Raw genomic sequence first — 14,609 nt, 5'->3', positions numbered from 1 at the left:
CAGAAAAGAAACTCATTAAGAGGTGTGAAGAGGGGTTGGGAATTTAGTTCAGTGGCAGAGCGCTTGCCTAGCAAGCGCATGCCCCTGGGTTTGATCCTCAGCTCTGGCAAAAAAAAAAAAAAAAAAAAAAAAAAGAGGTGTGAAGAGTATAAATTTGAAGGACATCAAAAGATAGTTTTCTAGCTGGGCGGCAGTGGTGGTGCATGCCTTTAGTCTTAGCACTCGGGAGGCAGAGCCAGGTGGATCTCTGTGATTTCAAGGCCAGCCTGTGCTACAGAGCGAGAGCCAGGACAGGCACCAAAGCTACATGGAGAAACCCTATCTTGAACCACCCCCCCCAAAAAAAAGTTTTCTGTTGGTAATATATGTTAAGATAGAAAGTGAATTAGGTACATTTTGGACTCACCAAAATAGGATAGATAATGGAATATTTTTTCTGAATTTTTCAAATGCAAATGGACTAGATAGTGTTGCTGTATTTATTGCCTGTATATATTGTATATAATTATTGTACTTATTGTATATAGTTTTTCTTATATTAGTTATAACTTTTTTTTAGAGAAAAAAGGGGAAATGTGGTATTTTCTTTGTGCACTCCAATAAAGCTTATCTGAGGATCAGAGGAAAAAGCCAGCCACTATATTACACATAGAAGTCAGGCAATGGTAGCACACATCTTTAATTCCAGCATTTAGGAGGCAGAGATTCATCCGGATCTCTGTAAGTTCAAAGCCATACTAGGAACAGAGACAGGTGTGGTGGTACACCTTTATTCCTAACACTGGTTAACCCTAAAGGTCTGGAGGTCTATACAGACAGACAGGAAGTGACAGAGCTGGGCAGAAAGAGGAAGTGATGTAGCTGGGCAGAGAGAGGATCTAAAATGGCAGGGACAGAAAGGCATTAGGGTGGGTCTACAGGAAGTAACTCTCTCTTTGGCTGAGGATTTCTAGCAGTAAGAACGTGGCTGGCTTCTTTCTGTTTCCCTGATCTCTCAGTTTTTACCCCAATATCTGGCTCTGGGTTTTTTGTTTTTTGTTTTTAAATGAATAAGATTGTTTAGCAATTCGTCTTACAACCATCTGCCTTAAACACACTACTCTGGATACCACACAGAAGTAGAATTCCTATCTCCAACACATGCTGGCTTAGTGTCCCAGCAGCTACCAGCCGGGAGATCTTGGCTTCTTCAGAGCCAATATTGATGAGGCCCAGCCCTAGGTCAGCAGTGACCAAACCTATGCCTGCAGAGACCTCAGTATGGCTAGACACCCATGAAGGGCCCAGGAAGTCTGGGTCGCTAATACATTCTTTTACACAAAAGAATGGAAGTTGGAGATGCTCCCAACCCCACCTTAGGGTTGGTTGGTTGGACATGAAGAAGACCTAGGGCATGAGGAGCACACTCCAGTTCCCCATCACATCTATCCTGGCTAGCTTTATGTCAACTTGGCACAAGCTAGAGTCATTAGAGAGGAGGGAGCCTCAATTGAGAAAATGCCTCCATAAGATCTGGCTATAGGCAAGCCTGCAGGGCATTTTCTTAATTAATGACTGAGTGGGGAGGGCCCAGCCCATTGTTGGTGGAGCCTTTCTAACTGGTGGTCCTGGGTTCTAAAAGAAAGCAGGCTTAGAAAACCATGTGGAACAAGCTAGTAAGCAGCACCCCTTGATAACACCCCTTTTCATCAACTCCTACCTCCTGCTTGAATTCCTGTCCTGACTTCCTTTGCTGATGAACAGAGACGATGAAGCATAAGCCAAATAAACCCTTTCCTCCCCAACTTGCTTTTTGGTCATGGTGTTTCATCACACAATGGTCACCCTAACTAGGATAGCATCCATGCTGCTTTTCCTCTTTGTGAGGGCCGGGCCGGGCCAGGCCGGGCCAGAAGAAGCACGGCTGATGTTGGCCAGCCCTCAGAACTGCCCTGGTGTTGGCCTTGCTTTTCTCAGGGCCACTGCTGATGTAATCAGCCTGATGATGGTCCCTGGCTATGCAGGGGGCCCTCTGTCTAGAACCCCAAGGATCTTCCTATTTAGTGGCTCAGCATGTCTGGACCAAGGGTGGTTGGCTCCCAAACTAAGGATCCAACTTGGTGCCACCCAAAGATGTTTCTGCAGAGATCATTGGTCATTGGTATGATGGCTGTTTTTTTTTTTTTTTTTTTTAAGATTTATTTATTTATTATGTATACAGCCTGTATAACTGCAGGCCAGAAGAGAGCACCAGATCTCATTACAGACGGTCGTAAGCCACCATGTGGTTGTTGGGAATTGAACTCAGGACCTCTGGAAGAACAGTCAGCAGCGCTCTTAACCTCTGAGCCATCTCTCCAGCCCCGTGATGGCTGCTTTTAATGTCAACTTGCCACAAATTAGAATCATCTGAGTAGGGGAACCTCACCTGAGGGATGCCTTAATTGGTGTGGGAAGATCCACCCCAAGTGTGGGCGTGACCTTCTGGTAGCCGCTCAGGTGAAACAGGGCATGGCAGAAGGAAGATTACTTATCTTTTGCTTGCCTGGCCTTCTCTCTGACTGCTGGGTTGATTTACCCTGTTGCAGTGGGTGATTCCTGTGCAGCTAGGGTTTCTAGGCCTCCAGTGTTGAGAGGACCAGTGCCTCCCTCCAGGAACCCTCTAGGTCTTTGGTGCTAGCTGGGACTGCTGCAGCAGGTAGCCTTGTGAGTTGAACAAGTATTAGGTCCCTGGATTCTCCAGGGTGAGACAGCCACTGTAGGACCATACAGCCTGCCAAGGCTTTGGGCCTCCAAAACCAAGCAACTGGCAGGTTCTCAGCATCTCGTGTGTCTGAGGTTGTTACTACTTCAATGTAGGCTAGGGAATATTCATTCTACTGGTTCTTGTGGTGGTTTGAATAGGAATGGCCCCCACAGGCTCATAGGTTTGAATACTTGGTCGTTAGGGAGTGGCACTACTTGACAGGAATTGGGGAGGTGTGGCCTTGCTGGAGTAGGTGTGGCCATGCTCCCCGCTATGACAATGAACTAAACCTCTGAACTGTAAGCTGGCCTCAATGAAATGTTAAATGTTGTTATAAGAGTTGCTGTGGTCATGATGTCTCTTCACAGCAACAGGACACTAAGAGTTGTTCATCTAGAGAACCTTGATTAATACAATAACGTAAACCCTAGTACCCCCTTGCCTCAGTACCCACCCATTCTCTGGATCTGTAGGGAAGACTTACCCAGGCCCAGGTTGGAGATGGTCTCAAGGTCCAGGAAGCTGCTGGCTTCAAGGATGGCCTGGGGCAGCCGCAACGTGAAGGGCAGTAAGTCTCTGTGAAGACAGGAAGGCTGTAGGTCAGGTACTAGAGGGCCAGAGTTCCCATTCTCCGGCATCCAGATGTCTAGCTCCATAGCTCACATCCTGTGACTGCTAGAATTTTCATGTAACCTGGACATGTCCCGAGGGCAAGGGACAGGGCTACAGTTGAGGGAGCTGCCAGCAAGATCCAGATCTCAGGCCAGCTTCAGAGACCTGGAAAGAGCCCTGGGGGCATGGAGAATCCCCTTGCTTCTCCTTCCTTGCCAGGTCCATACTTTCTTTAATCATATTTAGTAACCTCTGACTCTTGCCCTCCACATGGAAGTAGGCGGGCAAACACAGAGGGGGTGCCCTGATGAGCATTTAGCCAGGACCATCTGCTGGCTGCAGGGAAATTGTTGAGGGTTCCTTCCGGAGATCTCCAGCAGCCACTCAGACGGGGGAAACGGAGGCCCAGAGGGGAAAAGGGTTTTTCTCAGGCACTGTGGTGGGCTGTGAGTAGATGGTGCTGAGTTCTAGTCCAGCCTCCAGTCTCCAGCCTCCATCCCAGAGACTGCCTCTCCAGCCAGGTTAGCTGGTCCTGATTCTATATTTTATCCTGGCATTTAGGGCCTGTCTGTCATCTTCCAGCCGTTTCTCTCTCTCTTCTCTCCAGTTAGCTGGTCTTCCCTCCATGAGGGCAGAAATTGACCAGAGGACCAAGAGGGCACAGAACAGCAGAGCTCAAAAGCAGACAGCTACCAAGATTAACCGACCTGCTCCACCACTGCCCCTACACGTTCCTACCTTCTTCCCAACCAATCCTAGGTAGAGAAATCTCATCCATCCACTTGTCATCTGCTGGGAGCCTTCCCTGTTGGCCCAGAGAGCTATCCCCCTCCACCCAGGCCCATTATACTCCCTGTCTGTCTCTCCTTTCCTTGTAACTCTAGGTTGGGGGCTCACGAGTTCCTGGCAGTGGTGGGGCAATGTCTGAGGTCTTAGAAACTGTATAGCGTACAATAAAACCATGGCACCTAACAGACCTGTTTACAATGGGACACTGAGCTGAAGAAAGGACAGCATCAGTGGTTGCCATGGGGCTGACAGAGGGTCCTCATGGCAGGGGCCCAGACCACCCTACACATGCTTGAGGCCTCTCTGCTAAGTGATTCTGCTAGTGGCTTCTGTTAGTGTCCTCCATCCTACTTCTGGGAAGATCTTTCAAGGGGGAAGAAAGCACTGTTGCACATTTGGGGTGACTGTTGCACATTTGGGGTGGCTGTGGCGTACTTGGGGTAGCTGTGGCAGGCACTGCAGCATCTTTAGTCATCCTCATGTGACCCTCCTCTGCACCTGAGGCCTTCTGATGTCACTTGCCCATCTGTCTATACTAGTCCGGCTGGACCCCATTCTGGATAGGTTTTCAGGGTCCTACTCCCCTCCTCACTACTCCAGTTACAAAGGTTGACAAAATTAATCTCCCATTACCTCAGTTTACCTGACTGACTCTAGTTTGTTGGTGTGGTTTTGGATGGTTTCTGTCCCCAGAAAAGTGCCTAGCACAGTGGCCAGCAGAGGTCACTCAATTCTCATGTTGCCAGTAATCTAACACTCACTTCTCTGTCTTAAGATGCTGAGGTGGACCTACCCTCAAACTCCCACACACAGGAAGGAGGCAGCCTGAGCCCTGCTCCACCCCTCTAGCAAGCTCTTCAAATGCTGCCACCCCTTGCCCGTGCCTCAATATACTCACTTCCCTGTGGTGAATGCACCATATTCCTAGACACCAGTCCCTCTACTTGTATCTGCTTAGATTATTCATATCCTTCAAAGCCACACCACAGGCCTCCTCTTCCTTCCAGACCTGGTTGTCATTGGTTTCATCATCCGGTTCCCCGCCCCTCCCCCTGGAGGGGCACTGCTTCCATCCAGAACAGCACACGGGATGTGGCAGCTAGCTGAGCAACATCATCTAACATCATTATTACACTACTACCGCACAGCAACCACATAGGTAGGCAATCTTTCCAGCTTTATGGCCAGTAACTGGGGGGGAGGGGGGGCGGCAGGGGAGGGTAGAGAGGTTGAAGAAACTGCCCTGTAACCCCACAGCTCCTCAGAGTTTTCTTGAGTGTGAGCAGCAGGAAATATTAGAAGGATTTATAGTGTGAAGATAAACAGATAGAAAATGCAGGATAGCCTTGAGAGGGCCTGGAACCTATTCCAACGGGCCCTGACTGTCTCTGCCCCAGGGTATTTATAAAGATGCCAAGGGATTGGAGCAAAAGGCCTCCCCCCAGCCCGGCCAAATGCAGACCATTTCAGACACCTGCACTCAGGCCTGTGGTCCTAATCATCCTCTATGTGGACCTGCTGGGTAAAGCCATGAGGAACCTGAAAATGGGCTCCCACACTACCCAAGACCACTCAGCTAAGAAAATACCTTTAGCTTCACAAATCACTTGTTATTTATTTTGCCTCTGGTTTCCTACCCAGGCCTCATTGCTCACCCAGGATAACCACATTACTGTTGTCTTCACTTTTTAAAATGCTAGACTTTGGATGGCTGGGAAGATGGCTCAGCAGGTAAAGGTACGTGCAGCCAAAGATGATGAATTAGATCCCTGGGACCCATATAATGAAAGAAGAGAATTGAATCCCACAACCTGTCCTCTGGCACCATGGCAGGTGAACCCAGAAAAATAAACAAACAAACAAATAATAAATAAATAAATAAATGTAATAAAGATGTGAGACTTTGAGGTAAGGGGTGAGGATGGAACAGAGGGTCTTGCCTGTGCTAGGCACATGATCTACCATGGAGCTACAGTCCAGTCCTACAGTCTGTTACTGTTTGTTTAATTAGAAACAAAAACATATTTGTTGTAAGAATTAAACATTACCAGCTGGTTGGTGGTGGCACACGTCTTTAATCCCAGCACTCAGGGGGGCAGAGGCAGGCAGATCTCTGTGCGTTTGAGGCCATCCTGGTCTACAGAGTGAGCTCTAGGACAGCCAAAGCTACACAGAGAAACCCTGTCTCAAAGCAAAAACAAAAACAAAAAAATTAAACATTACCCACGTGTTTAAAATAAAATGTTCTTCCTCTTCAGATCCCCAAGGTCAATATTCTAGTGCACAGTGTCCTTCACACACACACACACACACACACACACACACACACACACACACACAAAACTATTTTCTAAAGTAAATGACAGCCTGCTTCTTCCATGCACAGTCCTTCAGCTTGCTTTCTTCATACAATAATTATAATAGCCGCCACTGAAGGACATTCCAGTTCATGCAGGTGCAGGAACACTGACTTCTCCCCCTTTCTGTGCCTCCAAGTACTCCATGGGAAGACTCGTGTATTTTCTTCTTTGGATGAGTATCTAACCCTGCTTCTTCTTTTGTTCTAGCACGTAGCTTATGCTGACTGGCTTCTGGTCTAGCACTTTCAAATGCTAGGTTCTTTTTCAAATGCTTTCATGGAAGTAGGTAGTTTCCCTAGACCCATTTCCTAACTAGGCAACTGGAGGCTCAAGACCAGCTCGTAATGCCAGTGTATGAACTTGAATCCAGATTGGGTCTAAGGTCAGACTCTTCGTCCCTAGACTGGACTGCCTTTTAGTAAAATAAACAAAAACAAAGACAAAAAATATTTGCATATTGCCATTGGCTCAAACAATACTGCAAAGAAGAATTTTAGTTCCTGGTGATTCTACTCTTGGCTAATATTTCTTTTGGGTAGATTCCTAGTGAGCCTGCTCGGCCATGGGATATAATAGTTCAAGAGATGACAACATTTGCTATCCTTGCCCCAAGCAAGGGTATAACCCATTCACACCCCAACAGAAATGGTCCCCAGATTATGGCACTTTTTGTCTTTCCAATCTGAGTACAACTGAGCAGCCCACTCTAGTGGACTTAGTGGTGGCCTCTGTCAGTGACAATGACATGCAAATTGTCCAGTTTGTGGTTTGGCAACTAAAGAAGTCTTAGCACAGTGTGAAGGTGGGGAAGGCAGGCAGCCAAAAACAGGCTTAGTCACACCCAAATTGTGAAGTCCCTGGGCTTTGGGATAATGCCAGGACAGCCCTCAGATGACGTGCTAGGTCAGTGGGCATCTGTCCATAAGCCTACCAACCATTGAAACTTAAAGGGGCACTGGATACTTCTGAGGGACCCTACCATGTTTTCAGTGTTTGTTCTCTGCAGACTTCCTAGATCAGAACTCCTGGAAAGAGGCCCAAAGTATGAGCTCCTCTGCCCAAGGTTAGCAGCACTGGGCCTAGGAGAGCTGACATTAGCGTGCATTCATGTGTGCGAGCAGGTGTGATGTAGGGAATTAGTTCAAGGCCTCAAGACATTAGGTCAGTGCCCTACTAATGAACAGCACCCCCAGCTACAGAACTTGCATTTCTAAACGGCTCACAAGTATATCCTAATGAGCACAGACTTGGGTGGGGAATCATGTGAGTGGGAGTCATAGACCTTCCCCCAAAGCAAAGGCTATTGAACAGTGAAGTAATCAAACTTATGGATGCTCTGCATGTACACACGCTTATCTATTTCCTTATGAACTATAAAGCTCAGTGAAAGGCACCACAGAAATAGAGAGTTTGAAAGTGGGATCTTCAGAGTGGATGTTTTAACAACCACCCCTCACTTTTTGGGCCAGCTTGCACACGTTTAGGTACCTATACCCCTCTCTGGAGGCCCCTGTTCTAACCCCTGTTTACTTTTGATTGGGACTATGTAAGAAACACAAAGCAGCGCGCGCGCGCACACACACACACACACACACACACACACACACACACACACACACACTCAGCAACACAAGACTTACTCCACCTGCATAGGACATTTTTAAGGAGAATATAGCTTAACTCACTTTCTTTCTTACATACAAAGTCACAACATTGATTTTCTAGTCTAATGTCTCCATCTGCTTATCTACTGCTCTAGACACTGGGCATCTCAGCTCAGTTTGGTCCCAATGTTAGTTACCTGGAATTGAAACCAGACTCTGTAGGCTTCGGGGCTCAGTGACCCCCACAGGATCCCCCACTTCCAATGCCAGTCATAAGGCCTGGAGCACCAGCACTTCTGAGCTACATATACGGACTAGAGCTTCATAAGCACTGTGGTATTAGTTATCTTCAAAGGTGGGAGTGACCAGTAAGCCACTCCCTGAGGAGGGTGGTGGCTTAGCCACTGTGTGGGGCATATCTGAGGGAGAATGGGCCCACAGAGCTCCTTCCTTCCTCATCTTGGGTAACAGCATTTATTTCAGTTAACTGACCCTGTACCAGGGCTGTGTTGAGGGTCAGGCCCCATGATCCTGGTAAGGGTCTTAGATGAGCATCTGGTACCATGGATATGCTCAAGAAGCAATGGAACTAAGCATCCTGCCACCAGGAAGGAAGCCCCAATGTCTCCCATCTCTGCAACCATACCTCTTTTCTTCAGTGGCTGCCCCCTCCCTTTTGGGTGACATCTCTTCATGGCTCCAGATGACTTCAGCAGCCCCTGGCTATTCTTGCCTCTTTTCTCTCTTCAACCCCACCTCCTGCTGTAGACATATTGCTCTGTTTGGGGCTGTCTAACCATATGTCTACCCCAGAACTCATAGCAGCTGTGGAAGGAAGCCCCTGCAACTCAAGGCATGGCTTTGCCCTGTCCTCTCCATGGAGCTATTCCTGAGGCTACCTCTGGCTTTTTTTCCTATTGATTGACTGATTGATATTTTTCAAGACAGGGGTTCTCTGTGTAGCCTTGGCTGTTCTGGCACTCACTCTGTAGATGAGGAACTCAAACTCAGAGATCTTCCTGCTTCTGCCTCCTGAGTACTGGGATTAAAGGCGTGCCACCACCGTCTGGCTCTAACTGTGGCCGGGTCCTTTGCCTATCCTGTTTCCTCTGCCTTAAATTTTCTCCCTACCATCCTTGGCAGGCTCCCACATCTTCTTCATGAGGAGGGAGGACCTCCCAGCTCCATATACAGAGGGGATAGACTGAAGGGAAGCAACAGATATGTCATTTCCTCCACAAGCCTGCTACCATGCCAGGGCTCAAATCTGCTTTCAGAACTTGGCTGTGCCCCTTGAGATCACTCACACCCCAGCCCCAGTCTCCTCATCACTAAGAACACACAGAATGGATTTATGAGTAGCACTCCATACCTGCTACTCTGCTAAGGCCCAAACAGAAATCTTTAGTGCAGTGGGGATAGGCACTACTAGCCTTGTGATGCATGGCCATGTTAGGGGCTAAAAAGAGATGAGTAGGATGCATTGCGCACACAGACACTCAGGTAGCAGTCACGCTCCCAGTTCTGCACACTTATCACTGAGCTCCTGGGCACTGTCAAAACTGAGAAGCTTTTTGCAAGAACTGGGGCATCCAGAGATGGGGTTGTTTCTGAAGGCCTTGGCACCTGTGACCCTCACAAATGTCTGAGAGGGAGCTCCTAATCTGTCAGGCACTAGGGGGTGAGAAGGTTAAGATTTCTGCTGTGGTGAAGTCTTTATTGCATACTGACCTCTAGGGCTAGTGTGTGTTATTCTGGGAATGTCCCTATGAGCAGCCACCAGCTCACAGGGACCTCAGGTACCCAATGAGAAGCACACTTTGTGAAGAAGGAATCTAGTGGGTTTGCTCAGGGATGGGCTTGGGTTTAGTGTGATGATGGTGATACAGATCTAACATAGTCTAGACTGGACAAATACTCACCAGTACATTCCCTGGAGGGGGCACAAAGCTATACGTAGCATCTCAGGTATATTTTCAGCTGCCTCCAGGGTTTGGTTCTGAAGGAATCTGCAGGTAGGATCTTAGAATCTCAAAGTCACAGACTCTCATACCTAACTGTTAATGTCCCCTGACAGAGAGGCAAGGGTGCCTGGAAAGGTCAGGTGATGGACCTGAAGTCACACAGCTGCAAGGTGATAGGCTTCTGACACCAGGCCTGGCTCCTGAGGTGCTTAGCATTCAGGCCTTGTTGCCTGACACATCCCCCAGAACATGGTCAGGCCATCTCTGTCCCATGATCTCCTTCAGAGATCACTGGAGTGTGAAGACAGGAGAACAGGTACCTGCCTTGCTGGATGGTGGAGAAGTAGCAGCTAGAGGAGGAGAGGTTGGGAAGCAATATGGATAAGCTTGATGACCATGGCTCCTGATTTCCCAGGAAAATTCTCCTATAGTCCAAATGGCAGAGATGGAATGAGAGAGTCTATGGGGTTCCAGGCAGTGTACTCTCTCTTTCATGGACATCAACTCACCCTTCCTCTAGCATCAAAGCAATTGATATGAGCACTCCCTTTTATAAAAGAGGAAATAGAGGCTCTGAGGTGTTAAATATCCAGCTTAATATTTGAACCAACCATCCATCCATCCATCCATCCATCCATCCTTCCTCTATTTTTCTATCCTTCTATCCATCTATTCTTCTATCCTTCTATCCATCCATCTTTCTATCCATCCATCCATTCATTGCACCCGACACATGCCAAACACTGGACAGAGCTCCTTTAACTAACTAAACTCAAAAGGGTCCATCTTCCCACAGTCGGGTGTGTTGTAAAGCATAAATGTCCAGGGCCTCTACAATTCTTCCTTGTGAGTCAGTGGGCCAAACGGGTGTATAGAATTACTTCAGGGTGCGCTGGTGGTAGAGCTTTCTCTACATTGAACTTGGCTCTGCCATTTTACCAGTCCCCATTTTCTCTCTGTGCAATGGAAACAACCCTTGTGGGGTTGTTGGCAAGGTTTTAAAAGACAGTGTGGTGGGATCTGGAGAGATGGCTCAGTGGTTACAAGCACTTGCTGCCCTTGTAGAAGACTTGGGTTCGGTTCCCAGCACTCACATAGTGACTTACAATTGTCTGTAACTCCAGTCTCAGGGGATCTAATGCTGTCTTCTGGCCTTCTTGAGCACTGCGTGTACATGGTACACATACATATATGCAGGCAGACATTAAGATACATTAAAAAAAATCTTTAAAAGATAGTGGGTAGGGCTGGGCAGTGGTGGCACACACCTTTAATCCCAGCACTCGGGAGGCAGAGGCAGGTAGATCTCTGTGAGTTCGAGGCCAGCCTGGTCTACAGAGTAAGTTCCAGGACAGCCAGGGCTACACAGAGAAAGCCTATTTAGAAACAAAACAAGACAAAGAAAGTGGTGAGTATAGAAATCTCTCAGGGCCCCACTGAGTGCTGAAGGGAGCCCTCTCTAGGCAGCAGGAGGGTCAGCATCAGCTGTAAATTTCAGTGTTCCTCTGCTGGGCTGGAGGTGTTATTAGTGGAGCATGTGTTTCAGCAGAGGTAGCCTGGGGTGAAAGACCCCAACACATCTTACCAAACATCTGATCAGCCCTTGTGCAGGCCCTGCAGCTTCGGCTGATGGGTTATGGCACCAAATGTATTTTTAAATTCTTGCTGATCGGAAACCAGTTCTGAGTGAATGGAGCGGAACTTAGGGTGGTCTGCCCAGCCGAACAATCCCAGGCTCCCACCCACCAAGGGGCATCAGCTCTTCTTGCTGTCAACAGAGGAAGTTCCTTCTGTACTCCCTAGCACCAGTTGGTCTCAAGGGTCCCAAGCTGTCCCTGGTGCTGGTGACACTAGAAATTGAAAGACTAGCAAGAGCCAGATGGGCAGGTGGCTGGCAGAGAAGTCCTTACCAGAAGAGTCCAGGAAACATCAGAGCTGATCTTTCTTCTTGTAGTTACCAGAGCAAAGACAAGGGACTGTCCCCTCTCACTGCATCCCCTCCCTCTTTAGTCTTTCCTCCCCCATCCCACAAACACACCCAAGGTTGCATAGAGGTCTGTTGCAACCAGATGGGTGTATTGTAACAAATGGACTTCTGTTAAGACAGGAAGGGGAGCCACCCTCACAACCTCCTCTCTGGCCAGGTCACTCACCTACTGACACAGTAGAAAGCGATGAGTCTGAAGATGTCCTCAAACACAAGAACTGAGCCTTCCAGGTACAATACTGGGGAGAAACGAGAAAGGCTCTTGTAAGTATCCTCTAACAACAGGGGGTGGGGCTGGCTGCTCTCCTAGATCTGGAAGGTGGTACATGCCTGCCATGTTCTCTGTGGGTCCTGGTGCCTCCCAAAGGACCCCTATATGTATCAGGGGCCAACTGCAGTGAGAAACGGGAACTCAAGGTGTCAGTGTTGAGAGCTCAAGGGTTACCAGTTACTGCGGCTGATATCAACTAATACAGAGTCATTAAAAAAAATTTTTTTTTAATGAACAGGATTCCAGATTGTTCCAGATTGTAAAAGTAGAATGAGTTGCTGGTGACATTCTCAGTAGGCACTGGCTTTCATGATGCCTAAATCGCAGGCCCACACCCAAACCTCTGCCAATTTTTGCTCCCTAAACTCAGGAGTCCACACCGGGCTTCCATTGGCCTCAGTGGTGCTGAACAACACATGAACTGAGTTCTGGTATATTTTCCATGTGATACAGAAGGAGATGGTTCAGTTGGGCTTCCAGGCCTAGCTTTGACCCTGCAACTGATAACCAGGCTCTTCAGGCATCCCTTTCCCTCTCAATGCCTCAGTTTCTCCCACCTCCCAAGGGAACAGCCCTTCCAACCCTAAATACACAATTATTTAGGTGATACCAGCCTGCTATGTGGTTTGCAAAGCCTAGTCCAGTTTCCTAGAGGGCAGAGAGTGATACAGATCCACAAATATACATATTTCAATTGCTTCCCCCCCTCCCTGTAACCTAAGCACTGCTCTCAACAGCTCATGTGATTTTTAAAATATTTGTATTTATCTATTTATGACAAACAGACCATAGCTTCCTGTTTGGTTTGATATAAAAATTCATAAAGAAATTTAAAACAAAAACCGTCCTTGGCATTTCTGCCCTCTGGGAATGTCCCCTTTGGCTCTATCTGGGAATCTTGAGACTATCTTGTCCATGGTCTTAGAACTTCCAACATATGCTCATGGTCTTTCTCCCCTTGAGACCCAAAGGGGCACCCTGAACCTGAGGGAGCCTGTCTGGACAGAGCCTCACAACCTTCTGGAGTTGTGGAGCATGAAGTTAGCATGAGATGAACCATTTTTTATCCCAGGACCTTTATTTGGTACTGCACCTGCCTAGGGGCTTGTATGTGCACCGGGGCATCAAATCTCTATCAGGTTGTCAAATAGTCTCTCTGTGCCCTCAGTTTCTACAACTGTGAACCAGCATTATAAGTGTACCCATTTGTTGAGGACTGAACTGTCCCTCCCAGCCCGCCCGCCCCCCAAAGGTGTATTGAAGCCCTGAATCTTAGAACATGACCTTGTTTGGAAATCATTGCCATGTTTGGTGTCCCCTTTTATAAGATGGCAATGATTACACAGGACACCAAGGCACAGAGAAGCAATGACCATGGAAGACAGAGGCGGAGCCTGGAGCTGGGAGACCAGGAACACACTTGGGTCTGAGGCTTCGGAAAATGTCAAGCCCACCCACACCTTCGTTTAAGGTCTCTGGCCCCCAGAATGATAAGAGAGTAAGTTTCTGTTACTGAAAGTCATCCAATGTGTGTCCTTTGTTGCAGGAGAAAGGAAGGACCGACCATACCACCTCTAAAGCATGAAATAAATTCTCGGGAGCTGCTCCTGATATTGCATGGTATATCAAGACAGCAGTGATGATCCCAAATGGTAGTTCCAGCTGGTAAGATGATCAGAGAGGCTGTTGGCAGTGGGAGGATTCCATGGCCACACCTGCAGCTTCTACAAGCACATGCAGCTTCTACAAGCTTCTGCGCAGAAGCCATATGCCAAGGCTATACCCTTTCACCCCTCATTTCCACAATGCATTCCTTATTCCTCTCTCTTGTCTCTGTCTTTCCAGCCTCCAGAGCTCTCAGCCCTCAATCTCCTCTATGTCCCTAACCATTTTTCTCATTCCCATCCTTCCCTCTGCAGGGCCACACACAGGCAGAATCAGTGAGCCGCTCAGCGGGTTCCATAGGCTGGGGGCCGGTAGAGATCAGGAAAGTCTTGCTTTCCTGCCCACGTGTCTAGCATGCCACTGAGGCAGGTGCATAGCAAGGGCCTACAAAGCACAGGGTAGAATGGGCCTTCTGGTATGGAAAGCCAGAGCATACCCTATCTAGAAAGAAGATGTGTGGTTGCTTAGGATGGTGTGTGTAAGCTGGGGTGGGGGTAGAATGGGGGTGTGGTAGGGAGTGGGGGAGGTTGGGATGGAGGGGTTCTGTGCTAAACTATAGACAGCCTATTTATCAGAGTTCAGCGGCACTGTGTGTGTTCATACTGTTAGTCAATATGAGGTTTCTTTTAGAT

At 48.0% G+C, this 14,609-nt stretch overlaps 1 protein-coding gene across 1 annotated transcript in view; it reads right to left on the bottom strand.

The window, feature by feature from the left end:
- The window catches only part of Rin3 (Ras and Rab interactor 3), a 110,327-nt gene that overhangs the window by 30,587 nt on the left and 65,131 nt on the right, over positions 1–14,609 (bottom strand). Inside the window, exons 4-5 of the mRNA XM_036205992.1 lie at positions 12,208–12,280; positions 3,210–3,301 (exon numbers count right to left, since the gene is read on the bottom strand). Of these exons, the coding sequence (XP_036061885.1) occupies positions 3,210–3,301; positions 12,208–12,280 (165 nt within the window). The remainder of the gene's footprint in view (positions 1–3,209; positions 3,302–12,207; positions 12,281–14,609) is intronic.

The sequence above is a fragment of the Onychomys torridus genome, chromosome 14 (genome assembly GCF_903995425.1).
Source record: "Onychomys torridus chromosome 14, mOncTor1.1, whole genome shotgun sequence".
Classification (NCBI taxonomy): domain Eukaryota; kingdom Metazoa; phylum Chordata; class Mammalia; order Rodentia; family Cricetidae; genus Onychomys; species Onychomys torridus.
This window is presented reverse-complemented; position numbering and strand designations above follow the sequence as displayed.